The sequence below is a fragment of the Plecotus auritus genome (assembly GCF_963455305.1).
Source record: "Plecotus auritus genome assembly, chromosome: 6".
Lineage (NCBI taxonomy): Eukaryota > Metazoa > Chordata > Mammalia > Chiroptera > Vespertilionidae > Plecotus > Plecotus auritus.
In genome coordinates, this window is record NC_137773.1 from 84,487,267 (window position 1) to 84,514,855 (window position 27,589).

At 54.6% G+C, this 27,589-nt stretch overlaps 2 protein-coding genes across 4 annotated transcripts; both read right to left on the bottom strand.

Moving 5' to 3' along the window:
* Nucleotides 1-153: 153 nt before the first annotated feature.
* Nucleotides 154-8,096, bottom strand: TBXA2R (thromboxane A2 receptor). 2 transcript variants are annotated; one of them, XM_080672648.1, is made up of 4 exons: nucleotides 7,558-8,096; nucleotides 5,925-6,005; nucleotides 2,190-3,055; nucleotides 154-862 (listed from the first exon to the last, which is right to left on the bottom strand). In XM_080672648.1, exons 3-4 carry the CDS (start codon nucleotides 2,973-2,975, stop codon nucleotides 617-619), a joined length of 1,032 nt encoding a protein of 343 aa, XP_080528774.1. In that variant the 5' UTR covers nucleotides 2,976-3,055; nucleotides 5,925-6,005; nucleotides 7,558-8,096; the 3' UTR covers nucleotides 154-616. The 2 variants fall into 2 exon arrangements, with proteins under 2 accessions (XP_080528774.1, XP_080528773.1); XM_080672647.1 differs by lacking the exon at nucleotides 5,925-6,005.
* Nucleotides 8,097-12,146: 4,050 nt separating this feature from the next.
* On the bottom strand, nucleotides 12,147-27,299 carry CACTIN (cactin, spliceosome C complex subunit). 2 transcript variants are annotated; one of them, XM_080676631.1, is made up of 10 exons: nucleotides 27,097-27,299; nucleotides 23,313-23,784; nucleotides 20,896-20,991; nucleotides 20,360-20,505; nucleotides 19,220-19,382; nucleotides 19,022-19,136; nucleotides 15,900-16,092; nucleotides 15,048-15,170; nucleotides 14,650-14,933; nucleotides 12,147-13,745 (listed from the first exon to the last, which is right to left on the bottom strand). In XM_080676631.1, the coding sequence occupies exons 1-10, from the start codon at nucleotides 27,261-27,263 to the stop codon at nucleotides 13,255-13,257; spliced, it is 2,250 nt and encodes a 749-aa protein (XP_080532757.1). In that variant the 5' UTR covers nucleotides 27,264-27,299; the 3' UTR covers nucleotides 12,147-13,254. The 2 variants fall into 2 exon arrangements, with proteins under 2 accessions (XP_080532757.1, XP_080532758.1); XM_080676632.1 differs by having other exon boundaries at nucleotides 23,313-23,779; nucleotides 27,092-27,299.
* Between the last annotated feature and the right edge of the window lie 290 nt (nucleotides 27,300-27,589).

Genomic DNA, 27,589 nt, shown 5'->3' on the forward strand with positions numbered 1-27,589 from the left:
ACTCAATAAGGAGGTGGGAGAGGAGCCAAACAAAACCCAGGCTCATCCTCTCTGCCCGTCCCCGTCCTCTTCTCGGTTGCCACAGGGTTGGATAACAATCCGATGCACCAAACCTCAACAAGTGACGACTGACTTCCAGACCCAAAGGAAAATAAAGCCGGGCTGAGATCTATTTTGGCAAGAGAGGGGGCGTCCTGCCCATTTATATTGAATCTTTTCTAGACAGCGCCTTCTCAGGTTGCAGTGTCAAAGGGGATCAAGTGTACCCCAGAGAATAGGTCATAGTCAGTGGTCAGAACCCCCAATTTCCTGAGGACTTCTGGAAGGGGAGGCTTACAAGTTTAATTGTCTCCAGAAACCCTCCCTACACTCCCACTCACCCATCTTGATGTTGGGAGGGGCCTGAGAGAAGAAAAAGGCCTTGGAAAGTGGGGTCAGGGAAGAGTTGGGGAGCCCCCAGGGCTGACGGAAGACAGCTCACAATCCTGCCACTCAAACTCTGCACATCCTGCACTCCCAGCTCCTGGACTTCAAAGTGGGCAGCTGTGACGGTCAGGGAGGACCGAGGTTGAAGGGCCACTGTCCTTCCAGAGCTACCACTGCTGTCTCCCTGGCCCTATGCCACGGTGGGCCTCCGGGTGAGCTGGGGCTGCAAGGAGAGCGACCGGGACCGGGCACTGAGGCCAGGGTGGAGGCGCCGGATCACCGCCCGGCGAAACAGGATGTACACCCAGGGGTCCAGGATCTGGTTCCAGGTGGCCACACGCAGGTAAATGAGCAGCTGTTTTTCCGTGGCTCGGGACAGCTGCCTGGCTGGGTTCATGGCTGGTGGGCTCCGCAGCACTGTCTGGGCGATGAAGACCTGTCAAAGGCCAGAGCAGTTACCCAGGAGTCAGGCCGGCCTCCAGCCCTGCCCCTCCACCAGCACTTCGGGTCCCCTAAGGTCTAGTACTGATCCTGTTGCTGCTTTGCTGCGTGACCTTGAAAGACTGCCTGACTTCTCTGAGGCTCAGTTGATGGGCCACAGAATAAGCACTCTTCTCCTGCTCCTCTCCGGGCACAATTAAATGTAAAGTAAGGTTTGCAGGTGTGAACAGTTGGAATTACTGTTACAACCAGCATTGTTATTGTATTAAATGGTTTATAAACATTTCATAATATATTATAAAACTATAGTATAAAATTGTATATAGCCTTAGCCAGTTTGGCTCAGTGGATAGGGTGTCGGTCTGTAGACTGAAGGGTCCCAGGTTCAATTCCAGCCAAGGGCACATGCCCGGGTTGCAGGCTCAATCCCCAGTAGGAGTGTGCAGGAGGCAGCCGATCAATGATTCTCTTTCCTCATTGGTGTTTCTATCTCTCTCCCTCTCCCTTCCTCTCTGGAAAAAAATTGTATATAAAATAACCTATTTCATATTTTATTTTAAAGGATTTAATATAATTTATGTTTTATAAAATGTTATGACAAATAATTTTATATTAAAATTTTATATCAAAATATTAGATTATTTAAATATATTTAATCAAATATTGAATTTACATTTAATATTACATAATATATCATGTTATTTACAATTATAATACAATAATTATCTAATAATATATTGTTGATTATAATCATATAGTTATATATTAGTTAAAAATTTAGACATAATTATGATTATGTAATGATATATTATATAATATATAATTGATATAACTATTAAGTATTAATATATATTAATATATTAATATATAGTTATATAAGTACTTAACAATTATATAATATACAATATGTAATCATGTCATATATAATTGATCTGATTAAGTATTCATTATAATACAATGTAATTAATTATAATGTATATATTTTATAATTAAAATTATATATTGTTAAATATAATTCATATTGTAGTAAATGCATTGTATTAAAATTCTATTATATGAAAATCCTATTAAAATGGTTCCCTGAGCACTACTGTGTGCTGGGCAAGGCTGGGGACACTGCCGGGGACACAACAGCTAGCCCCGCCCCTATTTGGGGGTATCTGTGTCCTGCTCACGAGCTTCTCAAGGAAGGGCACCTCAGCGCTGGGATATGTGCCCCATTTTCTCCGGTGGATGAGAACCTGAAACGCATTCTGGATGAACTGAGGCCCAGTCACCAAGGATGGCGGAAACCCAGGGCAGACCCTGCACCGACCACTCACCAGCAGCGGCATCCAGCAGACGCTGGCCACCACCATGATGCCCATGAGCTGAGCCATCATCTCAACCTCGCAGTCCCGTGGGCGCTGCTGGGCGGCCTCCTGCCCGTGGTAGACGTGGCACAGGGTGGCCACACTGATGGTGTTGAGCAGGAAGGACAGCCCCACCGAGAAGCTGCCCAGGAGCACGAACAGCAGGCCAAAGGCCACGTCCCCCGGCTCGGGGCCCAGGGTGAGGAAGCACCAGGAGCCGGGGTACTGCACGGTGTAGCGGCCCAGGCCCAGCAAGGGCAGCAGGCCCAGCGCCAGCGCAGTGGCCCACACCAGCCCCACGATGGTCCAGGCGCGGCGCCGGGAGGCGGCCGCGGGGCGCGAGAAGGGCCGTGTGATACCCAGGTAGCGCTCTGAGGCCATGGCGGCCCCCAGCAGCAGCGGGCACAGGCCGAAGAAGACCATGGCGACACCCATAAAGCGGCAGAGGCGACAGCTGGGGTCCACGGCGTGCCAGTCGAAGAGGATGGCGTGCTGGGATACCACGATGGCCCCGGTGATCAGCAGCCCCATGAAGTCAGTGAGGACCAGGCCACAGAGGAAGGTGAGGAAGGAGGATCTCACGGGTGAGCTGCCCTGCCGTGCACCTGCCAGCACACTCAGGGCCAGCAGGTTGGAGGCCAGGCCCACAAGGCAGAAGGAGGCAGCAAACCAGGGAGAGGCGATCAGGCGCCGCTCCTCCATTGTGATGTTTGTTGGCCGGAAACAGGGGCCCAGAGAACTGTCATTGGGCCACATGGTGGTGGAGCAGAGTGGGGAGAGTCACCGCCCCATTGGGCTGAGGCTGTAGGTGCAGGCTGGCACTGGCCCTGGCACACCTGGTGGGGGCAGAGAGATGATTTGCTGGTGATTCATTCTGCATTTTAATCAGAGTGGCCCTGGTGAACTCCTATACAACCTTCAATGTCCCAACTCAACCCGTTCTTAAGGATGCCTTTCCTGACTTATCTTACTCTGCACTCATAGGTGTTACTACTACTAGCTCTGTCCTGCCCTAGAATCAGTGACCTTCAATGTGAGGACCTGTCCTCTGGGGGACACCAATTAGTATCTGTTGGGTTGAAGAGAAGGGCCAAGAAGCCCCAGGTTTGAACTCCAGCCCTGGCACCTATTGCATGACCCCAAGCAGGTGGTTTCTTCTCTCTGAGCTTGTTTCCCTGCTGGTCTCTCATTCAAGCCCTTGGTGGACTGCAGCATCCAGGACAGATTTCAGCCACAGTAAGACAGGACGCATCCAGTGTGGAGAGGGAGGCTAGTTGTCGCCCAGCGCTCACTGGCTTTCGTACCAGCCCTGAGTCAGCCTCGTGGGTCACAATTTCTCATGAATGCATGAGGGTGAGGCCCCACCCCACTGGTATTTTAGGAAGATCCTTCTTCACACAGGTTGAAAGTGTGTGGATTATTATTTTTTATTTCTTAATTTTTCGAAATCATGTGGACCCCCCCCCCCCATTTCTTGGCATTGCTTTTATAATAAGAAATACACCCAGAAATCCAGTTTCATTCTGGGAACAAAAAAACCCAAATCATTTGGAGTGACAGGTCCCTAGGGATGGACTATAAAAGGCAACGGAGGAACCTGTTAACTGGTGTGGGGCTGGGGGAGAAACCAGAGGAACATCTGGGCCTGGCTGATGCCCAGTGTGAATTAACCAGCCAGATGTGGGGACGTCAAGTAGCAATAAAATGAGGACATTCAGGGGACTCTTTCCCCATCCCCACATGGAAGTCTGTACTTGTTCTTCAATAAATCTCCACCTTTGCTATACAAAAAAAAAAAAAAAAAAAAGAACATTCAGAAAACAGCTCCCAGTTCCCAAAAAGGACACATCAGGGAAGATAGAAAGCCACATCCAGGTCCCCAGCTTTCTGCCTTAGGTACATACCACAAGTCATCCTGTGTTGGCAATGAGGGTGTACCTGGTGGAGAGATCAGAGTGGGCCAAGGTGGGGAGGCGGGATCGTGGGAGGAACAGGGACGGAGGATCCAGGCAGTTAAAGCTCACGAAAGTCCTTCGTTTTTTGCCGAAAGGGCAAACAGGCATAGAGGTCAACTAACTTGTTCAAGGTCACACAGCCCAGCCCAAGCTGATCTGAAATTTAAACTCCAGCCTCATTACATATGTGTGTTAGTGATTCAAAATTCTGCCCATTCGATGGAAGCTGGTGCGAGTTGGGTGTGGGGTTCACAATTATAACTTTCTCTAAGGAAGAATAAAATTTTCCAGAAAGTTGATCAGACCGGATTCATACCCTCTCACTGCCTTTGCTACATACCCTCTTACTGACCTTGGGCTCCCCATGTCCCCACTCTGACCCTCAGTTTCCCTTCCTGTAAAATGAGGTTCATGGTGGAATGAGTTCATCTGGGTACAGAGCTTAGCACATTGTAGGTGCTCAATTCCTGTGAATGTGCCCAGCAGGTGGCCACCAGCCTCACTCCCCATCTCCATAATTGGTGCTTTGGCCCAGCCCCTCAGACTCCACGGCTCCTTATCAAGTCTCATAAATTATCCAGCTCCTGACAGCTGTCCTGAGCTTCCCTTCCAGGCTGAGCACCAAGGCCACCACCACTGTGATGGTGGCGGGGCCTCACGTGGGGAAACTAAGGCCTGGGGAGGGGGGGTGGGTAGAGGGTGTGCGTCCCATGGTGACCGGGGACCTTAGTCCTCCAGCCTGGGCCAGGGGTGTGCACTTTGCCATCTCAGATTTGACTTGAACTCGAATTCCTTCTGGGACGGCACTCCCTCCTCCCTCGAGAGCTGGTATGTGCCATTTCTAAACATTCCTGGGGACTCGGGCTGCGCCTGCGGCCACTGCCCCGGCCTCTGCCTGGAATGACTGTCAGCCCCTCTTGGCCCCTTGTCCCCACTTTCCTGTGGGAGCTCCTGCACCACTCACTCACCCAGGACGCACACCCTGAGATCTCCTCCTGTCTCCCATGTCTGGGAACAAACCTGTGACCCAGAGCCCATGGCCTGGGGAGACTGGAAACTGGCATGCCTCCCTTTGGCCACAGCCTGTGGTTTCCAGTCCCCCCTCAGATGGGTTCAGGTGATAGCTGCTGGTCTCAAGTTTCCAGGCAAGCAGGCCAGTAGAGGCACCTGGCAAGGCCTCCCTTCCCTCCCACATTGGCCAGAGAGCTGGCAGGGCCCCTAACTTATCGGGGATCATTCCCATCCCAGCCCCAGGTCCAGAGCAACACTGTGTGGTCCTTGGGGGAACCCATCTCCCTTTCTGTGTCTCACGGGAGGCATGGACTTCAGATTCCCATCCCAGCTTTCCTGGACAAATCTAGGATTCCATGGCCCGACAGCGGGCAGGTTTAGGCTTTGAAGGGCCAGGGTTCTGGAATTTGAATGAGCGCCCAGTTCTGGAATCTGGAAGGCCTCCAGAGTCTAGAATTCCAAGGGTTGAGATTCCAGAACTCTGACAGGAGTTTGGCTGGGTCCTGGTTTCCAGAAATCTGTCTCCACAATTGGCTCCTTCCTGGAGGCTCCCCCTCTGTCCAATGGAATGTGATATTTTGGTTCCCAAGTCCAAGCCCACTCTCCTTCTCCCGCCTCCATCGAGCCATCCATCTCTCAAAAAACCCCTCTTCCACTCAACACCCCTAGCCCAGGCCTGTCCGGCCTGCCTGTCCCCACGGCCTGGGCTCCCCCAGCCTCCCCCAGGGATGATGCTGACCTCAGACAAGCTCAGATTGAAGTCCCCGATCGGCCACTGTCAAGCTGGGGGCTCAATGTCGCTGAGCGTCAGTTTCCCCCTCTGTGAAATGGGAATAACAAGGACATCCACTTGCCTGCTGGCATTGTGGCTGCTTTTCACAGGCCTGCTTTGCTCCTGCCAAGGAGGCTTTGCTTCAGTTGCGCCCCCTGCCTTGTGTGCCCTTCCTGCACCTGGTCAGGAGATACACTGTGTGTGTCAGAGCCTGTCTCCTGGCCAGGTGCACAAGGGCAGCCAGGCAGGAGCCCTGATACTGCGTGTGACCTCAGCGGGCTCCGCCCTTGGCTGTTTCCCACACTTCCTGTCCTCTAACTGCTGAGGACAGGAGATCAAGGATGACGCCCTTTGGCATGAAAGTGCAGGGGCCAGGCCAGGCCCTGCACTTGTCAGTTCCAGCCCAGCCTGTACACCCATTGCCCATAGGGGACCGCCTCCACACCCCTATGCAACCACAGACACCCATATAGACACACCCACAGAAAAGCTGTGCCTCCAACAGTGCCCAGGCCCACACCACCTCCCCTTACCACAGGCTCAGTTTCCAGGAACTTTTCTTGTTTGTGACACTAACCAGGCCCCCACCCCAGAGGGTGAGGGTGGGGACTCCACAGTCAGCTTGACTAGGTGGGAGCCAAACCTCAGCCCAGACTCCCACAGCCCCTCAGCCTCACTTTCTTTCTTCTTCTTCTTTTTTTTAATGTATTTTACTGTTTTTTTACAGAGAGGGAGGGAGAGGGATAGACAGCCAGAAACATTGATGAGAGAGAAACATCAATCAGCTGCCTCCTGCACACCCCCCACCGGAGATGTGCCCACAACCAAGGTACATGCCCTTGACCGGAATCGAACCCGGGACCCCTGAGTCTGCAGGCCAACGCTCTATCCATTTAGCCAAACCGGCCAGGGCAGCCTCACTTTCTTATTAATTACTAGGTGTCCGCAAAGTGCTCACCGTCAGGGCTGCCAGGAGGGCCACAAGAGAGGGTGGCGTGAGATGAGGGGAGGGACCCAGGCCCTCTGGCCAGTGGCTAATGATGGACACAAGAGTTACCGTGGCCTGGCCGGCGTGGCTCAGTGGTTGAGCATCGGCCTATGAACCAGGAGGTCACGATTTGATTCCCTGTCAGGGCACGTGCCCGGGTTGCAGGCTCTATCTGCAGTGTGGGGCGTGCAGGAGGCAGCTGATCAATGATTCTCTCTCATCATTGATGTTTATATCTCTCTATCCCTCTCCATTCTTCTCTGAGATCAATAAAAAAATATATTTAAAAAAAGGAGTTCCTGTGATCATAAGGACCCATCATGGCGTGCACACATACAAACACCCTCCCAGGGCACCGCAGGATGCTGAGGCCCCACACAAACTCAGAAACCACACACAAGCACAGCCTCCACGACACGTGGCCACACACCGACCAGGACAGGCTGCAGAAGCGCAGCGCCACTCTGCCAGTCCAGACCTGGTCTCATCAATGTCCAGGACACCCAGCACCTGGCTGCTGTCACCCACAGCAGGGCAGGCCCCTGCAGGAAACACCCCAGCCACACCTGCCCACCCTCAGGCCGCCCCCAACCTGGCCGGCTGCGTCCTCACCTGGCGATGATGAATGGATGGGACAGCGGGGGTCACTGTGCTGTCGGTGGGGAGCCAGAGCCCGCGGACGTGCGGGCGCAGTCCGGGCCCCGGGCTCCTGGGGAAACCGAGGCACGGCGGAGGCGGGCCCACAGAGGACTTGGGGGCTGCCACGTCGCCGGCGGCACAGGGCGCCCCGCTGCGCGTGGTCCGGGGAGGCAGGAGGGGCTAGGTCCCCTCCGGGGCGGGAGGGGCGTCCTCGGGGACTGAAAATAGCCGGGGTGGGGGCGCCGCTCTGCAGACAGCACGCTGTGGTCTCTATCCTCGCCTCTCACGGTCTCTCTGTCTTTCGGTCCGTTGGTCTCTCATCGGCCCCTCCCCTCTGCAGTGGCCACACCCCTCAAGCCCGGGGCTGGCTGATGGGGGTCAGCGGGTGCCCACCAGCTCGCCAGGGAGACTGCGTAGCCTCCTGGGGGAGGGACACCGAGGCACACAGGCCGCAGGGCAGGGGTGTAGTAGCCAGCGTGGCCAGCACCACCTGCTTGCCCAAGCCGGGGGCCCCTCCAGGAGCTCCTTTGGCATCACTCACCGTCTGGGCAGCACCCGAGGCCGGAAGGGGGCGGGGCGGGGCAGATTTCGGGCAAGACAGGGTCTGCTCCACAGGGTGCCTAGACCCCCACCCATGGCCCCAGGGCCCCAGGGCTGTGAGCTGGGGAACCCACTGGGGTCAGGTCTGGCACTCAGTGGGTAGGTCTGAGGCCCCTTCCAGGGCTGGGGGTTGGGGGTGCAGGGTGTCTAGAGGGGAGGGGCGACCTCTAAACTCCCCAGCCAGAAGCTTGGTGGGCAGCCTTCTGAGACAGGTCTTCCTGGAGCAGGTGAGCTGAGAGGGCGGTGGGTGACTGAGGGGGAGGCATTTCCGGGGAGGGGCCAGTGAGACTGACAGAGGCCCCGAGAGGCACTGGGGCCTGGGGTGAGAAAGCCTGCCTTAGGGGTAGGGAGGTTGCTTCCCTCCCTCCCGCAGAGCCGGGTGGGGAAGGCCTGGAGTCTGTCCCTGCAGGAATGATTCAGAGGTTGAGGCCTGGGAGCAGGAATGGGGCTCTGGAATCGGCTTCCCAGGCAGGGCCGACTTCCTTGAAAGCCCCCAAACACACTTGGGGCTCTGGGCCAGGGTCTCATCAGCCCACAGTGATCGGCTGGGCACAACTAGAACAAAGGCATGGTGGCTGGACCGTGCTGCAGGAGGGTGAGAGAAGCTTCTTGAAGGCCCTTCCTGCTCAGTCCTGGGGCCTCAGCGGGGTGGAGAGGATCCAGGGCTGTGGCCATGGAGGGGTAACCTTGGGCCTTCAAGAAGTTAGGACCTAGATGGGTCATGACTAGATGGCTTGGCCTTGAGCTCACCCTGCCCAGTCCTGGGGGCCTGGGAGGGGCACAGGAGTGCAGGCTCTGAGTGAAGATAGGCTCTAGCCTTGGACTCCCCTAGGCTCTGCCTGGAAGCCCCTTCTCTGGCTTCCCCACCCACCATCTTTCCGTCTCCAGGCCTTGGCTCACATCCCCCATCCCTCCAGATGGCCCCTCCCATTCCATCCCATTGTCTGAGTCCCTGAGTGACTTAACCCTACTTCTCTCTCTCTTTATTTATTTATTTATTTTTTAAAAATATATTTTATTGATATTTTACAGAGAGGAAGGAAGAGGGAGAGAGAGCTAGAAACATCGATGAGAGAGAAACATCGATCAGCTGCCTCCTGCACACCCCCTACTGGGGATGTGCCCGCAACCAAGGTACGTGCCCTTGACCGGAATCGAACCCGGGACCCTTCAGTCTGCCGGCCGACGCTCTATCCACTGAGCCAAACCGGTTTCGGCTCTCTCTCTCTTTAAAAAAAATTTTTTTTAAATTGATTTTAGAGCACGAGGGAGAGGGAGAGAAAAACATTGATCTGTTGCCTCCTGCATACACCCTGACTGGGGATCAAACCTGCAGTCTGGGTATGTGCCCTGACTAGGAGTTGAACTGGGACCTTTCAGTGCTCTGCCAACTGAGCCACACGGGCCAGGGCTAACCCTAATTTCTCTTGATTGGCAAGGCGTCTCCCAACTCCTATGCATCTGGCAGAGCCCTGGCTCCAAGGCCTCCTCCTCTGTAAAGCCTTCATCTCCAGCAGTCTTGCTCCTCCCCCACTTTTTTTTTTTCTTGCTCCACTAAATCTTTTCTTATTGGTTTCAGAGAGGAAGGGAGAGGGAGAGAGACAGATAGAAACATCAATGATGAGGGAGAACCATTAATTGGCTGCCTCCTGCACACCCCCCACTGGGGACCGAGCCTGCAACCTGGGCATATGCCCTTGATCAGAATTGAACCCAGGACCCTTCAGTCCTCATGCCAGTGCTCTTTTCACTGAGCCAAACAAGTCAGGGCTCTTGCAATCCCTCCTCAAGGGCAACTGTGTGTCTGGCCCATGTGATGGGACAATTATGAGCCCCAGGTAGGACTGGAAACAAGACCTGCTCTCAAAGACCCTCCAGGCTAGAGATAGACAGAGTTGGACACAGGCCTAACCCCTTGCAGGCACGCTGGGCCAGAGGAAGTAATAAGGCATAGTGAGCCTGGAAGGCGTCCTGGTGCTTGGAGAAGGCATGAGAACTGGGGCTTTGTGGGATGAGTAGGGTTTTTTTGGTGCAAGAGACGTGGCAGAAATCACATATGCAAGACTTTGGGGGCAAGAGAGAGAGCATGCGGCTTTGGGGACCTGCAGTGAGGGCAGATGTGGTGGGAAGAGGATGTGGGGCTGGAGCTCCAGATGGTGGGGGAAGGGTGCGGGGTGGGGGTGGGTGCAAGGTGGAGGGAGACTGTTCCATTCCCACTTCCTGTGCCTGGAGATAAGAAGGATAATGCTCCTTCTGGGAAGCGGCCAGGGCAGGGGTCAGAGATGCACACTTGACTGGGAATTTAGTCTGGTCTGGATCTCACTGCAGCTCTGTAATGCAGGAGGTAAAGATGCGCATTTTATAAATGGGGAAACTGAGGCCCAGAGGGAGGAAGTGACATGGCCAAGGGAAGCTCTGGGCTTTCTCCACTTCCTGGGCTCGTGGCTGGAGATCTTCAGGTCTATTTACCCCCTCCTAGCTCAATGGGCACACAGGAGGCCTGGAAGACACTGAGATGGCTGGGAGTGGGGGGGGGGGGCCCAAGTGTTGGGAGCAGAGGCTAGGCTTAGGATGTGCCCCCTGTGGCTGTGGTTTCCGGTGGGGGCCAGGCAGGGAGCATCTATTCTTAGATTTGGACACAGCTGAAGGCAGGAAGAAACTGGAGTGGTGGTTGGGGTTAGCTTAAGAAACATTGGTGGACCTTGAGCAGGGTGGGGGTGATGGAGCAGCTGGATGGGTGTAGCCCGAGGGGTCTCCTTGACACCCAGCTTGAGTCCCTGCTCAGCTCACTCACCTGTATGGTTCCCCAGTGCCCTGGGGAGTCCAGCTCCTGGGCGTCCATTCAGCCCTGCCCTGCATGGGACCTGCAGCCTTTCCCCCTGCAAGGCAGGCTCAAGCCTCCTCTGCCCTGCGGCCCCTCCAGGAAGCCTGGTGTCCCTTCTGAGGTCCCTCAGACCTTGTGCCTTCCCCCTGCTCCAGCCTGACTCCTTGGGCTGCTACTGAGTCCCACTCTCCTCCCTCCAGACTAGGGGCTCCTGGCTACACACCCAGCAAGTCGGGCAGATGGCCACCTTCTCCCTTGGGGTGGACACATTGTCTGAACTACAGGCGTGACATGAGGAAGAGGAATTGGGACACTGGGGTTGGGAGCATTCCTCTGGGGGCAGGTGGAGAAACTGAGGCTGGGACATGGGTGGTGGCCAGGGAGGTAGGGTTCTCCAAATTGGAGAAATCCAGGTTTGAACCCTGACTGCCACTTTCTAGGGTTGAAAATGTGGGCCTCCGTGAGCCTTTTGGCCAAATGGACACAAGTTCTGTTGTACAGAGCTGGTGTGAGGCCGGCTGGGCTGCAGCAGAGGCACGCAGCCCCTGCTGTGAGAGCAGAATGGGGCCTTACCCATATCCCAAGTGCCTCCAGGGTCTGCCCTGCACTCAGCGACAGGTGCGCAGGCGATGGACCCCTTGGTAGTGGCTGCCAGGGATTCTAAGGTTGCTCTATTAGCGATATCTGCCAGGGGCACTGAAGGGGACAGAAATGGCCCTTGTGCTGCCACATGGCTCTTCTCTATCCTGTACCAGGCTGGGTGGGCAGCCAGGGTCTGCAATGTGGAGAGGGTGCTACTTAACCAGGTGCATTTCCCCCGAGGCACCCCTGGCTTAGGTGAGCAACTACTCACCTCCCAGCATCCATGGTCAAGTCCGATGACAACCTTCTAATGGGAGGAGAGGCTGATGGGCCAGAGGCAGGGATGGAGGAAACTGACTACAAGCAGCTTCCTAAGGAACAATTGTTGACTATTTTTAGGTGTGGTTGTTTCTAAAAGGTCTTCTTGGTTGGGTTTCATGTCTTAGTTGTGACAAATGTGCCGTGGTTACAGGAGACGTTAACAATGGGGACAGCTGGATGTGGGTGCAGGAACTCGGGGCTATCTTTCCAGCATTTCTGAAAATCTACAAGTATTCTAAAATAGAGCATTTATTTTTAAAAAATGTACTCTTATGAGTAGACCAATTAAATGAAAATAAACAAGATTTCCCCTCCCCACCTAAAAAAAAAAGTCTTTTTAAAGCAACCACCTAAAGTATTTCCAGGTGAAACGGGGCACTGGCGGGGCTGCCTGAGGAGCCGCGAGGTGGCACTTCAGGGTTTGGTGCCGGTTCTTCCCCTCTAGGCTGGAAATGTCTTCATAATAGAGCGCGAACAGCCATGTTGCTGGGGTCGTTGACCCGCTGTGCCGCTGACAGTCTGTGACTATGGGCGAGTGACTGTTCCGTCTGAAACAGAATGAGGAGGGCAGCTCTGTGGTGGCTGGGAGGTGGCCTCGAAGAACACAGCTGTCCGAGGAGAGGGGAACACCCGGCCGGGTCGGGCACCGCAGCTGCACCCATGGAGGCCGTCTCCTGGGCACTCCTTAGCTCAGTGGCTATGGAAGGACTTCTCAGTGACCCTTGGTTCCTGGACCTGATGGTGGGTGACAGGTCCTTCGTGACCACTTGGGGAGACTGACCACAGCCAGCACCAGGGGTGAGGTGAGTGGGATGTCCCTCAAATGGTCTCTTTTGGAACATGCACCACAGGGGTCCGGGTTCCACTTGTGTGGGCACTGAGGGAGGCCGCTGGGAAAGGCCCAGGAGTGTGGGCCCTGCAACAGCCGGCTATGTCCAAGGGCCAATCAATGGTCTGAACTTGGATTTCCTCAAAAGCTTGGTACCCCATGTCTGGGCCCCATGCTGGCCCCCCACACCCCCGCTCAAGGCCTGCACTGCAGGGCTTGTCTAAGATGGAACTTGGCCTTCACTCTGCCCATGTGGACAGGGAGGTTGGTTGACACTTGCTGGGTTCCCTGGGCTCAAAGAGTCCCCTCAGCAGCCCCTCCTGCATGTCAGAATCCTGGGCCAGCCTTCCCAGTCCTCCCCTCAAGTCTCAGAGGCAGTTCCACGAAGACTTGCTGTTCACACAGGGAAAATGGGGCTGCGAGGGGAAGGCCCAGCTGGAGGTGGGCTGTGACCCACTCAGGGAAGGCTGCCAGCCTCACACTCCTGTCAGGTGGTCTGGGGAATGCAGGGCCATCACCGCCGGTAACGGTAGCGCTTGAAGTGGAACCAGAGCTGGAAGATGCCATTCGCGAACTGGCAACGGAAGCCATGGCGATGTGAGTATTCCCACTCGCGGTTGACGATCTTGAAGGCAATGTCCTCATAGGGCGGCCCGGCGTGGAAGCGCAGGGTGGCAAAGTCCTTGTTGTCGGGGCAGGCCTCCAGGAAGTACTCAGGGGTGGAGCGCTTGTCGATGAGGTCGGGGTAGAAGATGTTGAACTTGTAGCCCTGCACGATCTTGGGGGGTGGGTTGTCGAAGTCATAATGTGTCTGGTTGTACTTGTTCCACTCGAAGCCCGTGTGCACACGGTTGAAGAAGCGTGGCTTGCGAGGCCGGTACTTGTCAGCCCACAGGTAGGCTTTGCCCGTCAGCGGCATCTCCACGCTGAACTGTGCTTCGTCCTGGCCCATGCCCTCTTTGGCCCGCCGGAAGAAGATGTCCTCTGCACTCTCGCTTGCATCGCCTGTGGGAGGAGGGAGGCACCAGAGCTTCAGTTTCCTGCCCTCCCAGGGTGGTAGCAAGGGCAGCCTGAGTCTCCCCACCAACTAGGCCTCTCACATAAGAACTGAGGCTCAGGTAAGTCACAGGGAGTGGCTCCCAACTTGCCCTGCCTGCCCAGTGCCCCATCCTCTGCCATCGATGCTCAATGTCCTCCCAGTGTGGGCACCAAACATATGTATCCTGCTGAGTGGCCAGAGAGCCTGGTGGTTAGAGACCTCCAGGGTACCCCGGGCAGGGCCTTCCTGAGGCTGTTCCTCTTCTGTACCCAGGACCATAGTAGCTCAGGGAGGCTGAGGTGCCCCCTCGGGGAGTAGCATAAGGAGCTCACAGCAGGGCTGGGCATAGGATGTAAAACCAACCATTGCCCTGGCCTGTTGGCTCAGTGGTTAGAGCGTCAGCCTGTGCACTGAAGGGTTGCGGGTGCGATTCCCAGCCAAGGGCACATACCTTTGTGGTTGTAGGTTCAATCCCCAACTCTGGTCAGGGAGTGTGTGGGAGGCAACCAATAGATGATGTCTCTCTCACAACGTTTCTATTTCTCCCCTCTTCCTCCCTTTCACTCTCTTTAGAAAAAAAAAAAAAATCAATGGAAAAAATATCCTCAGGTGAAGACCAACAACAAAAAAAACAAAACAACCCCCTGACCCCTACCCCCGCAAAAAACCACCATCCCTCTATCCTTGGGGCCAGCCGGTCACCAAGTACAAATAAATGAATGAGTAGACAAATGGATGGATGCTCATAGGCAGGGAGGGAGGGGACAGAAACAAGACCACCATCAAGTCCTCTGGTTGGCCCCCGCCTCAGCAGCCTCTTGCCCCAACAGCCCTACAGCACACACCCGGATGGCCTCACTTGGTGAATACCTGTGACCTGGAGCTGCTGCCGCGACAGCTGCAAGCGCTGCAGGTCCTCGTCGGGCTCCAGCACGTGGGCGTCCAGTGGCAGCTCATGGGCCGTGAGCAGCCGGGGGCTGTACTTGCCGGCGTCATAGTCGTCCAGGCTCTGCTGGATCAGATCCTCCTCCATGAGCACGGCCTCCCCCTCTGCTTCACCCTCTGCTGGTGTGGCCTCCTCTGCCTCAGGCTCCACAGGGCCACCCTCCAAGGAGGGCCCTGGTGGGGTCAGGGCCTGGTCCTCAGGCTCCAGGCTTCAAGGAAAGAAGGCAGGGCTGGGTGGGCGGCTGCCCTGACCCCTCCAGAAGTGTGTGTGGGGTTCATCCTGGGCCCCAGGTGAGGAAGGGGAACTTCTGGGCTGGGCCTACCTGTGGCCAGGAGACTGGGGCTCCTGCTTGAGGATGGGGAATAGCGGCTCACTCTCCACGCCCTGCTCCTGTTTCAGCTTGTAGAGCTTCTGCCGTAGCACGTCCTGGTGCCGCTCACGAAGCCTGAAACATGGGCTGGGGGGTCACCCTGACTGGGTGGGGGAGGGGACCCCACCCTCCCTCAGGCTTTCTCATGACCCCTCCTTTTGCTGCTAGGACACAAGAGGTTGAGAGGGCAGTAAGTGGGTACACAAACTGGGGCTCCAGCCCAGCATGGCCATTCCAGGGTCAAGGCTTTGGCCATAAAAATGGGACTTGAGGTCAGGAACCCCCATGCCTGGGAGGGGCAAGTCCCTGTAGCAGGGTATTCACATGCGGGTGTAACCCTAACACAAGGCTGGGCAGAAAGAGGCGGAGCAGGCAGAGAAGATAAATTTAGAGGCGAGTCCAGTTAGTGGCAGGCAGGCGCTGTGTTTACACAGCAGCGCCAAGCATGCTGAGAATTTGTACACAGGGTGTGTGGAGCCAGCAGAGGAGGGGACAGGCAGCCTGGGGGCTTCTTGCGATGCCTGTTAACCCTAAGTGAAACAAAGACCAGGTTCTTGGGAAAGGCTGCAAGGAAGGCCACTGTGGGAGGCCCTGCCTGACTCCCAGGGCCCCTGAATCCAGGTGGGAAAATGAGCAGCTCTTCCTGAACACAGCAGGGGCCATTGGCCAGGATACTGGTCTATGGCCCCTAAGATTACCCAGCAGGCCTGATGGAGATGACTCCTGTTCCCCAGGCAAGATCCCAAGAGGGACAAGACCCACCCACCCAGTACAGTGCCTGGCTGAGGCCCGTTGCCCACTCACCTGGCACGTGCCATGTGAGCACGCAGCTGTTGCAGTAGGCTCTCCCAGTATCCCATGTCCAGGTTGGGGCCCCCGGCCCGGATCTTGCCCTCAATACCCTGGAAGATGACCTGCAGCTGGCTGTACGTCTTCCCTTTGAAGACCAACTGCACATCTGAGCTGACCGAGGTGTTAACGCCCTCTCGTCGCTCGCCTACGGTGAGGCAGGGGCCACTCAACACCAGACTTGGACCCAGGTACCCAGTCTAACAACCTTGCCCACCACTCCCTTCCCCAAACCACATAGAAGAGCCAAGAGTGTTTGCCTGGTAGCTGACTGTTTAGAATTCAGATTATGCTATGCCAGTCCCAGCTGTGTGATCTTGGGCAAGTGGCTCACCCTCTCTGGGCCTCCGTTTTCCCTTCTATGAAGCCTGGTGAGATCATGCATGTGAGGACTGTGCTGTGCCTGGCACAGAGGACACTCCGCCACAGCAGGAAAAACTGCTTGTTTCCCAGGCTTTGCGGGAAGTTCTGACACTGCCCCGAGACAAACAGGCCCCTCTGTCCTGCAGGGAAATCTGTTCCAGTATCTATCACGGGCTGCAGGCCCAAGGACACATCCCTTCCCTCTAGACTGAAGGGCCTCTGAGGACAGGGCCAGATACTGCCTGAGCCTACGTGCTTTGGCACACCAGGCTCCTTGTTGTTTACCAAAGATGCCCAGCCCCTGCCCCAGGGCCTTTGCACATGGGGTACTTTCCATCAGTAACACCTACCCTCAGCAATCAGCAAGAATGTACCTTCTACCAGGAAGCCTTCCTGACTACCAGATTGCTCCCTTGCCTGCACACCCCGTATGTGGCTTCCTGAGGGCCGAGACCTCCCTGGGCTTCCCACTGCTGTGAATAAGGAAGTGGGTGACAAGCTCATGCTCCCACTTGAGAGCAGGATTCAAGAACCACTGTTGTGGACACATTGTCACAGTTGATCAGATAAGGTTGAGAGGGACCCAAGTCCCCGTAGCCAACCAACCTTGGACCCAGGAATCAGCACCTTCATTTCGTTGTGTACCTGAGTCACCCTTAGCAGCGCTGGCCTCAGTGGTCAACCTATGGGCTGACAGCCTGCCCTTGGTCTATGGCATGCCCAGAAATAACACAGGTCCAAAACTAAATTCGGCAACAACCCCCTTACCAGCCCAAGCAGAGCCAAGTTCTGCACTTACCCAAATAGATGGAGCAACCAGTGAAAACTTACAACCCAAACAAACAGCCCTGCTGGTGCTGTTCCCACAGAAGCTAAGAGCTGCTAAGTCATGTTTAAAGGAAGCCATGCCTTAGGCTTGGATGCCACCTGAACAGCCACTGGTAGAGCTTTGGAAACAGGCAGACATGTGGGACGTCCCTTCAGCCAGTGGGGCAGGGTCTGTCTTCAGCCTCTGAAGAAATACCCTGCTCAAGAAGTCTATATCCAGCCCCACTGCCACCAGCCAGAGGGAGAAAAGCATTTCCTGACACACAGGACATCAAAGAACTACACCTGCCTTCCTCCAGAAGCTACGGCAGGTTGTGCCCCACCAAAATGAGGGCACAAACCACAAAAAAGGGAGATGTGTGCCTGGCCGGTGTTGCTCAGTGGTTGGGCGTCAACCTATGAATCAGGAAGTCACGGTTCAATTCCCCATCAGGGCACATGCCCGGGTTGTGGGCTTGATGCCTAGTGGGGGTTGTTCAGGAGGCAGCCAATCAACACTTCTCTTGTCATTGATGTTTCTATTTCTCTCTTCCTCTGCCTCCCTCTTTAAAAAAAAAAAAAAAGGGAGAAAGAGGGGCTCCTTCACTGATGAAAATGAAGGGAGCCCAGGAGGGTGGTAGGGGCCACTGTGTTGGGGGTGGGAGAGAAAGGGCCCGGGAACAAGAAAAAGGAGGCCTGATCGGCTTTTCCATGTGTCTGAACACTCCCACGATCCAGCTGGAAGGCTGGGGGCGGTGGTGGAGTCAGCACCATACAGGCAGGGGCTATTTCCAGCGTTTGACACTAACTCATTTCTCCCCATGCAACCCTATCATCCCCATGCAAACAAAGGGACAACTGAGCATCCAGGAGGTAGCTGACCAGCCAAGGTCACTGAGCTGCTTGTTGGCTTGGGTTTGCACCCAGAGTCCCGATCATAATTGTTATTCTGTCCAAGGGCCTCCCAGCACCCTTCCAACCAGTTCTACACCCAGTCCCACTGCCACCAAAGGAGATTTCCTGACACGTTTCTGACAAGAGTTTCTCTTCCTTTCTCCGGAAGTTACTGCAGGATGTAACTGCTAAGAGGACGTGAGAAACAAAACTCCATTTACAAAAATAAAGGATATTTATCCTTTTCTAAGAGGAAGGAAATTGTCCCGGCCCACATCTGAGCTTCAAATGGCATTTACACAGGCCAGGGGGAGGGGAGGGCTCACGTCCTCAGCCACCAAGTGGGTGATGAAGGATGAAGCTTGGCAACAGGGACGCAAGGTCCACAGAAGCTGGAACAGTTAAAGCCAGTGGCTTCAGGGGCTGGAGGGCGGGCCTGCTGCAGTTGGTCATGAGCTTTTAGAGCAGTGGCTCTCCACCAGGGCATTCTGTCCCCAGGGGACAAGGGGCCACGTCTGGGGAGTCATTTCCCCTTGGAACGTACACGTGGGGTCTAGATGAAAAGAAAACTGAGTTAAAAAAGAACACCAGATTGAACCGATTGGGTTTCCCACCAAGCAGAGCTGGGTCCTGCTCTTAAACTGAGTCTTGGGAGAAAACTTGAAACCCAAACAAAAAACCCTTCTGGTACTGCTCCCAGGGAAGCCTGCGCTGCCCCAGTGATCATTTTCATCCAGGGAGAGCCCTTAGCCCAGGACCTGGGCTCCCACTGCTCAGTGCTGCCCCCTGGTGGCTCCCACAGAGGCCTCCAGAGGGCTCTGGAGAGTCCAAAGGAAGAAACTAATGTCTGCAGAGCTCCTAAGGTCAGCTTCCTATGGAACCACCCCCAGTGGCAACCCCCACCAATGCAGATGTGTCCCCATGACAACTCCCACCAATGTAGATATGTCCCCAAAGCACATCTGGTGTCTTTCTGGTCAGCTGGCTTGGGGTCAGCACTGGCCCTGGGTTACCTGGGCCCTTGCCAGAGGCCTCCAGCTTGCGGAGCTTAGAGATCTCATCCTCCGTGATGATGGTCATGTCCCGCCAGAAGTCCACGTTCTTGCCCTGCTCAAGTTCCATGTACACCTGGAGGAGAAGGCATGGAGGGTGGGGGGGTGAAAGCACAGTCTTGGGGAGGCCAGGGTGTGGGTGGTGGGGCCCGGTGGTACCTGGATATCCTCCAGCAGGTCCTCCATGTCAGCCACCGTGAGGCCATTGAGGAAGGTGTAAGGCTCATGCATCTCCACAGCCAGGTCATCGTCCTCGGCGCTGATGTACTTGGCCAGCAGGTCAATGGGCTTGGCCCGTCCATCCCGGATTCGAATCTTGGAGCTGCAGGGAGAAGGAGGCAGTGTCAGAGTCCAGGATGTGACCTCCCTCCCATCATCCTGCCAATGGGGGTGACCAGTGTGGGAGCTAGGGTAGGAGCCTAGCCAGCAGGGGGTGGTGATCAGGGAAGGCTTCCTGAACAAGGAGGCATCAGGTGGAGAAGTAAGACAGGTTAGTGAAGAGAAACAGGCCCAGAGAGGGCCAGGGATAGGCGTGAACATGGGGTCTGAAGAGCAGTGGGTGGGAGTAGAGCCAGAGGGACAGAGAGGACCACTTCTCAATGGACGGGCTGCCTAGGCTGAAAGATCTAGAGCCTCAGTGCTGTGCCCGAGGGGACACACGTCAGAGGCTGATCCTAGTCTAACAAAGGGGGTGCCATGATCAGGAAGGTCCACGCCCAGGCCAGGATTGGTGTAGCTGGCAGGGAGAGAAGCGCAAGAGGGTGGGCTCCGGGTGCACATACACTGGACTGCAGGTTCAGATACCCATGTGGCCTCAGCTAACTCAACCCCCAGGAGCTTCATTTTCCTTCTCTATAAGCACAGCTGATGAGCAAACATGCCTGTGGGCTGCAGGTGAAGGGAGTAGCACAGGTAGTGAGGCCCAGGGCCCAGAACACTCGCACTCAGCTTGTGCAGTTCCGCACATGGAGCCGTTGTATTCAGGGGTCTCCTCTGCACCCAGCCCAATGGGGGAGTCCACCAGCAACAGGTGTACACACAAAACTAGGGCTAGTGCCAGAAAGGGGCTTGGGGAGCACCCCCCAAGAACACAATAAGCAAAAACCCTAAGGGTGAGGAGGAGCCGTGGAACAGCCTAGGAAGCGTGAATAGCAAGTGCAAAGGCCCTGAGGCAGAAACAAACTCCATGTGTTTGCATCCACTAGCAGACTGGTGGGTGAAGGGAGGCAATACAGGGTATTGGTGAACAAAGGGTGGTGGTAGGCAGCCTCCCCAACTCCCCCTCTCCGTGCACCGCACCGAAGTTTGGCCTGCTGGAGGTGGAAGTTGTCCTCCTGTTCCTCCCACGTCTTGAAGTGCTCCGCCTCCTTCTCCCGCTGCAGCATCTCCAGCTCCTGCTCACGCATGGCCTTTTCCCGTTCCCGCTCCAGCCTGAGCTGCTTCACCTGGGGATGCACACAGAGGATGAGGGCTGGACAGCTAGATGATGGGGGGTCTCGTGGGGCCTGCCCTGTGCCCTCTCAGGCCATGGGATCCCCTAGGGTTGGGACTGGGACTATAACCCAGGCCTGGCCCCAGCCCGACAGACCCTGGGCAGGAGAGGCCACCCTGAGAGGAGCATCTGAGAGTCAAGCCAGAGGCCAGCAGAGCCGATGTGGAGAGGAGCAGCTCACTGGAGACACCGCCTGAGCCCCTGGATGCAGCTGTGCCTAAAGCCAAGACTTTCCATGTAAGCCAATCAAGTTCTGTTTGACTTAAACAAGGGCAAACCAGCCTTGGAACCCCTATGAGGGAAAGCTCCTGATCCCATGTGGGCAGGTCAAGGGCACCCCCACCTTCTGCAGCTCCAGCCGATTGTCCTCCTGGATCCTCTTGTTCCGCTCCTTCAGCTCTTTCTCCTCCAGGTGGCTGATCCCCTTCTTCTCCAGGGCCTGCAAGGGTCAACACAGGCCCGCTGGATGAGGGGCCTCCCTTCCACTGACCTCCCTGGCACTTCCCATGAGGAAGCTTTGACACACTCGTGTATAAAGACCGAAATGAATGGACCACAGCATCTGCTTTGCAGCTGAGGAGAGTGAAGCTAAGAGGAAGGACCCATCCCCGGGCTCACCTCACTGCCTTCCATTAGAAGACGCCCTCCATCCCTATCTACAAATCAAATCCATTTTATACAATCCAACCTACAAAGACCCCTCTACTGTCAGTGAATGTGTGAAGCACCGAGGAGAGGCAGCTGGGCCCACTCCTGCAGGGCGCATGGGAGTCTCTTGGAACCTGCTGATTCTTGTTTCACATAGAAACCTAGTTGCACTCGCTGTGCGTGGCAAAGCCCTCCCCTGGGGCAAACTCCCCAAGGCCAGGTTGGACTGAGAAAGACTCACTGGAGAAATGCCTGAACAGGTACATGCATACCCCAGACTACAGCAAGCTTGTTCATTTGAATTTATTGAGTGTCTACTGTGTGTCAGGCCCTAGGACTGCCCTGTGGAGCTCAGTTTGGCAGAAACTATACATTATAAATTAGGGTGTGTATTTAGAAATCATCTTTGCAATGAGACCTTTCTGGGCCTGCTTATTTATTATTTTTTTAATCCTCACCCAAGGATATTCCTAACATTGATTTTTAGAGAGAGTGGGAGGTAAAGTGGGTGAAAGGGAGGGAGGGGGGAGGGGGAGGAGAGAGAGAGAGGAACATCGATGTGAAAGAGACACATTGATTACTTGCCTCCCACATGAGCCCCAACTGGGCCCAGGGACTGAACCTGTAACCCAGGTACATGCCCTTGACTGGGAATGGAACCTGAGACCCTTTGGTGTGCAGGTCGATGCTCTAACCACTGAACACACTGGCCAGGGCTGGGCCTGCTTATTGCAGTCACTGCTGCACCACAACGCCTGCCTTTGTTCTCTCCTCTTGTACTTTGCTAACTTACTTATTACAGTTTGCCTCCCCCACGAGGCTGCTGGCCCCACAGGGATAGTGATTTTTGTCTCCCTCGCTTGTAGGTATGTGCCCAGGGTCACAAAGGATCCAGCACCTGGCAAGTGCACAATACTAGTTTGTTAGTAAAGTGCTAGAAACACAGAAGGCAGCTGATCAATGATTCTCATCATCGATGTTTCTATCTCTCTCTCCCCCTCCCTTTCTCTCTGAAATCAATAAAATTAAAAAAGAAAAAGAAAAAAGAATACCAAGGGGACCTGGGGGATCAAGGGGGCCAGGAGGGCCTCTCTGAAGAGGGACCATGTCAGCTGAGATCTGGAGGATGAAAAGAACCAGCCATGGAAGAGGTAGGGAGTGTTCTAAGGCAGAGGAATGTTGAGTACAAAGGCGCAGGTGAAATGGGCTCTGTGTTCAAGATACTGGTAAGAATACACGCCTGAGCCTCCAACTGTGGCCCCCCCCTCCCCCAACCAGTGACGGGTGCTGTGTGGGGTTGGACTGTATGTCCACGTCTCAACACCTGGAAGCTGTGAATGTGCCCTTATTTGGAAATAAAGTCTCTGCAGATATATTTAGTTAAGATGAGGTCATACTGGATTAGACTAGGCCTTAATTCAATGTCTGGTATCCTTATAGGGAGAGGGAAATTTAGACACAGACATAGAGGATGACGCCATATGAAGATACCGACACAGAAGGAAGACAGCTACTGACAACAGAGGCAGAAACTGGAGTGATATAGCCACAAGCCCTGGGTTGCTCCTAGCAACCACCAGAAGCTGGAAGAGATAGGAAAGATCCTTCCCCAGATCTTCCAAAGGGAGGATGGCCCTGCTGACACCTTGATTTCAGACTTTTGGCCTCCAGACGTGAAAGGCATATTCTGTTGTTTTCAGCTATGCGCCCAAGGCCAAATGACCAGTGCATAATTTTCATCTCAAGAATGAAATGACAGCTCTGAGCTGACAGAGGATAACTGTGGAATCCCATCTTGAGTGTGTGACACTAAGAACCTATTCTCCAGTCACAATGAGGTTAGGCTGGTTTGGGGGTAAAAGCATGCCTGAAATGTTATACTGCAAGAGACAGTCAATAGAGTAAAACCTGGCAAAACCAGTGTACGTATGTGTGAATAAAATAAATTCTGCATGGCAAAATGCAGTCTGGGAATGTGTGCTGTGAGTGCTAACTAACATCTCTTGAAACTGAAGTTGTAAAAAGTATACAAAGTAAAAACAATAAGGCAGGAAAAATTTGGCACAAACACAGAACTAATCATCAAGCACTTCGTGGCTATGGCTGGCTCACCTTATTCCATATGAAGGTGCCCAGGAGGTTGTTGTCGCCGAAGGGGTTGTCGGTGTTGGTATAGCCCATGTATTCCTCACCCCAGCCCATCTTCTCCCGCTTTTTCCTCTCCTTGGCCTCCTTCTTGGCCAGGCGCCGGGCCCGCTTCTCTTCAGGAGTCTCGAAGGCCTTCATCAGCTCCTCCTGTTGCTTCCGCTCCTCACGAAGCCGCAGCCGCTCCTGCAAGTTCTGTTGCTGGCTCAGGGCCGCAGCCATGTCCCTCGAGCTCTGGGAGTGGTCTGGGGATGCAGAGCTGGAGGAGGAGGAGCAAGAGCGGGTCCTCCGGCGGCGGGCCCAGCGGCCCTGGTGCTGCCACTTCCGCTCATTGCCTGAGTCAGACTGAGAGGACTGGTCCTGTGAGCGCCACTGAGGTGGTTGTGGGCTCCGGCTCTGTCTTCTTCGCCGCTGCCACTGGTCTTCCTCTGAATCTGACCTGGGAAGGAAATCCGAAAGGGTTTGCGCACTGCTCGCTGGTCAGTCATTTGTTCAGCATACATTTAGTGAGCGCCTGCTGTATGCCAGGCACTGTTCTAGGTTCTTGGAACATAGTAGTGACAAAAACATTGATGGTCCCTTCCTTTGTGGGACTCACATTAACAAGGAAACACACAGTGTGATATGGGATCATGCTTTGAACCACAAAGAAATGATGTAAAGCTAGGGGACAAAAGGTCAGAGAGGGTCTCACTGAGGAGGTAACTGGAGGAAGTGGGTGAGAAAGCTATGGGGAAATCTGGGTGGAGGATGATCAGGGCAGAGGGCATAGCACGAGCAAAGGCCTGGGCAACAATTTACTTGGCGTGTTCAGGGAACAGCAAGGCCTGTGTGGCTGGAGCAGAGTAAGCGAGGGGAAGAGTGAGGGGATGAGGGCAGGGAGATGGGCTGGGGCTGGATGGTGCAAGAGCAATGAGTTTGAACCAACGTGACTGGTTTGGCTCAGTGGTTGACCTTTGAACCAAGAGGTCACGGTTTGATTCCCAGTCAGGGCACATGCCTGGGTTGCAAGCTCGATTCCCCATAGGGGGTGTGCAGGAGGCAGCCAATCAATGATTCTCTCTCATCATTGATGTTTCTCTCTCTCTCTCTCTCCCTTCCTCTCTGAAGTCAATAAAAATATATTGGAAAAAAAAAAAAAAAAAGAGTTTGAACCAGAAGACCTGATCTCTCCAAGGTGACAAGAGAGGGCTTACAGGAGAAGGTGGTGTTTAAAGTAGTCATACAGATGGGTAGGAGAAAACTAGAGTAAAACTGGCAGCAATAAAGGGCCAGGGAAGGGCATTGGGAATAGGGAACAGAATGGGCAAGCCCCTAGGGATGGATTCTTTAATGTTTATTTATTTTTTATTTATATATATATATTGATTTCAGAGAGGAAGGAAAAGGGAGAGAGAGAGAGAGAAACATCAATGATGCGAGAGAGATCGGCTGTTTCCTGCACACCCCCCACTGGGGATCGAGCCCGCAACCCAGGCATGTGCCCTGACTGGAATCGAACCTGGGACCCTTCCGTCCGCAGGCCGATGCTCTATCAACTGAGCCAAACCAGCTAGAGCAGGATTCTTTAGTGTTTAGAGGCCTCTGAACAAAGAGAGGAAAAACTAAATGTCTTTAGTATGTTAAATGTTCCAGCTATTAAGCTCACGTCAAAAAAGCTGGAGACTTCCAGTCAAGATGGAGGCATAGGTACTCGAATCCTCCAACAACCACATAAAAAATACAACTAAACTATAACAACCATCATTCAGAAACTCCTGAAATCTAGTTGAATGGAAATCTCTTCCTCTCTCTCTAAAAAATCAATTAAAAAATCTTTAAAAAAATACAATGAAATATCTGGAGGTAAATCTTGGCTATGGAGGTCCCCCTTCATAGCCCAGCCCCACACCAGCTTCCCGCCACCCCCCTGTCCAGGGTTCCAATGCCAGGAAACAAGTCCCCATAATTCTGGCTGGAAAAACCAGTGGGGATTGTGGCTGAGTGAGACTGGGGCTGCTGGAGTCCCAGGCAGTTCCTCTTAAAGGGCACATGCCTGGACTTACTTGGACTCACTCCCTCTGAGCTCCAGCATTGGGGTATCAGCTTGAAAGGAACCAACGACATGTGGGGAGCAAATGAATTGTCTGGCATCAGGGCAAGAGTTGGGGGTGCGGTTTTTTTTTCCAGACAAAAATGCTGGCAGAGACTACTGTTCCCCAGTCTACAGGCAGGAACCATATGTGAGTCTCCATCAACCTGGCTCAAACTGTTTGCCCTACCCAACTTGCTGGCCCATCCAAGCATTTCCAGTGGCTTTTCCATACAGCTGACCTCCCCTGACTTACGTTGTGGACTTTCCTAAAATCTCTAAAAGCAGCAGCAGCTGGCCTCTGCATACTTTCTGCCTCTTGCTAAGTGGCCCCAGGCCCAGCTCTAGCAGCAGCCTGCCTTGGTTCACAGCTTGGCCTCTCCTGAGCACCTCCAAGCCCAGCACAAGTAGCAGCCATCTGCAGATCACTCTGTAACTCGTGCCAGGTGGCCCTAGGCAGGGCACAGATGGTGGCCAACTTTGCACTTCCTGGGAGGTCCCAGAGCCAGTGCACCTGATGGACAGTTTCAGATGATGCTGGATTACAACCCTACCACCTCCACGAATGACACACTAAAGGGGTGGACTCGGTGAGCACCAAAGCCCCTTTGAAGCAAGTCCTGTTCCATAAGGTTGACTTCTGCACAGCAGCTCCTTTACTGTAGTTGGAGCTGGTCCTTGGAGCTGATTGGACTGGGGGTCAATCCCTTCCAGTGACACCAACAGCAATCAAGACTCAACTACAACAGGACAGTGCACACAACCCACACTGGGGCAGAATTTCAGTAATTACTTTATGTGTGTCATGAAAGAGGTTGAAAATTCCTGGGTAAAGGAGACAATGAGTGTCTGTAGAGAAAATCTTGGGTCCCCATGTAATTGAGGACACAGGTGAGTAAACTTGGGGGTCACAGTGGGCAAGAGAATGGCCTGAGTGTCACAGCCTGTTAGGGACTGAGCCAGCACTGGGACCCAGGTCTTGGAGTCAGTCCCCATCACTGTGTTTGTTCCTCTGTGCTGGAACAAACTCAAGTCAATTCTGGCAAGGTGTCCCATCTTCAGAAAAAAAGGACTGTGGTCCCTGGGGACACTGAGACCCTGGGCCTAGGAGTCACTGAGTTCTGCACCTGTCATCAACAGCTCTCTCACACCCACCTCCATTAGCAAGTGTTGTCACCTCTACTTCGGAAATCCCACTAAACTCAACCCACTTTCTCATTGTGCCTCCCACAGTCTCCCTCTCCTGAAGGCCACCATCATCTGTTGCCTAGACAACTGTATTGTCCTCCTCCTCCTTGGTGTCACTCCTGCCTACCTCCTCAGTCAGTCCCTTCTTCACGTGAAAGCCAGAGAGAGTTCTGCAAAGTAAGCCAGACCACGTCACTCCCCTGTTCACAATCCTCCCATGGCCCCGTACTTCCCTACGAATAATGGCCAAACCCTTCACCACGACAAGAACCTGCACGATCTAATCTCCCATTACCTTTGTGTCACCTGCCTCGCTTACTGGGCTCCTTGCAGTCCCTCCAAGCACCCCGTGACCTGCCTGAAATACCTCTCGCTTTCCTTCCGCTGCCTGACGTCCATTTCTCCAGGAAGCCCTCACTGTCTAACTCGGGGATCACCCCCCTCCCCAGGGCAGGAGCTGAATCCCCAGAGCTGCTTACGCAGCGACCCCACCTGCGCTCCCGGCTTCGCCGCCTCCGTCGCCCTTCGTCGTCCCGGCGCCGCCGGTTTCGCCGCCCATGGCTCCCGCTCCGATTTCGGCTTCGACTCCCGCTCCGGCTCCGCCGCCTTCGGCCCCTGCGACCCGTTGACCGCGAGCGCGAGCGTGTATCCCGACCCATCAGCTGGGACGATGGCGGCAGCGCAGACGCAAATATCCGGGGCCTGCGCCGGGGGCTTTCCTCCGCCGCGGCGCGCGCCGGGCTGCCCCGTCCGAGCCTGAGCCGGGAGATAAGAACCCATCCCGCCACCCTATCCGCGGGGACTCTAACGCCTTGTAACCTCCCATCTCCTGCAAACGTGGTCCGCGTTATAGACCCCAGCCGGACTGTCAGGGACTCGCCCGTCAGGCAGTGCCAGGAGCAGTCCCGTGTGGGTCCTCGTGCCTTAGGACAGGAGGCACCCAGAGCTGTGAGGGAGCAAAGGCGAACCCGGAATTGTTAGTGGG

What these genes read in the sequence shown, in the direction of transcription:
- CACTIN (XM_080676631.1), bottom strand. Translation starts at nt 27,263, where the DNA reads ATGGGTCGGGATACACGCTCGCGCTCGCGGTCAACGGGTCGCAGGGGC. An exon ending in CGGCGAAGCCGGGAGCGCAG is followed by an intron (nt 23,785 to 27,096) that starts GTGGGGTCGCTG and finishes TTTCCTTCCCAG; the next exon opens with GTCAGATTCAGAGGAAGACC. An exon ending in CCCCAGTCTCCTGGCCACAG is followed by an intron (nt 14,934 to 15,047) that starts GTAGGCCCAGCC and finishes CTTTCCTTGAAG; the next exon opens with CCTGGAGCCTGAGGACCAGG.
- TBXA2R (XM_080672647.1), bottom strand. Translation starts at nt 2,975, where the DNA reads ATGTGGCCCAATGACAGTTCTCTGGGCCCCTGTTTCCGGCCAACAAAC. An exon ending in TCTGCTGGATGCCGCTGCTG is followed by an intron (nt 863 to 2,189) that starts GTGAGTGGTCGG and finishes GGCCTTTGACAG; the next exon opens with GTCTTCATCGCCCAGACAGT.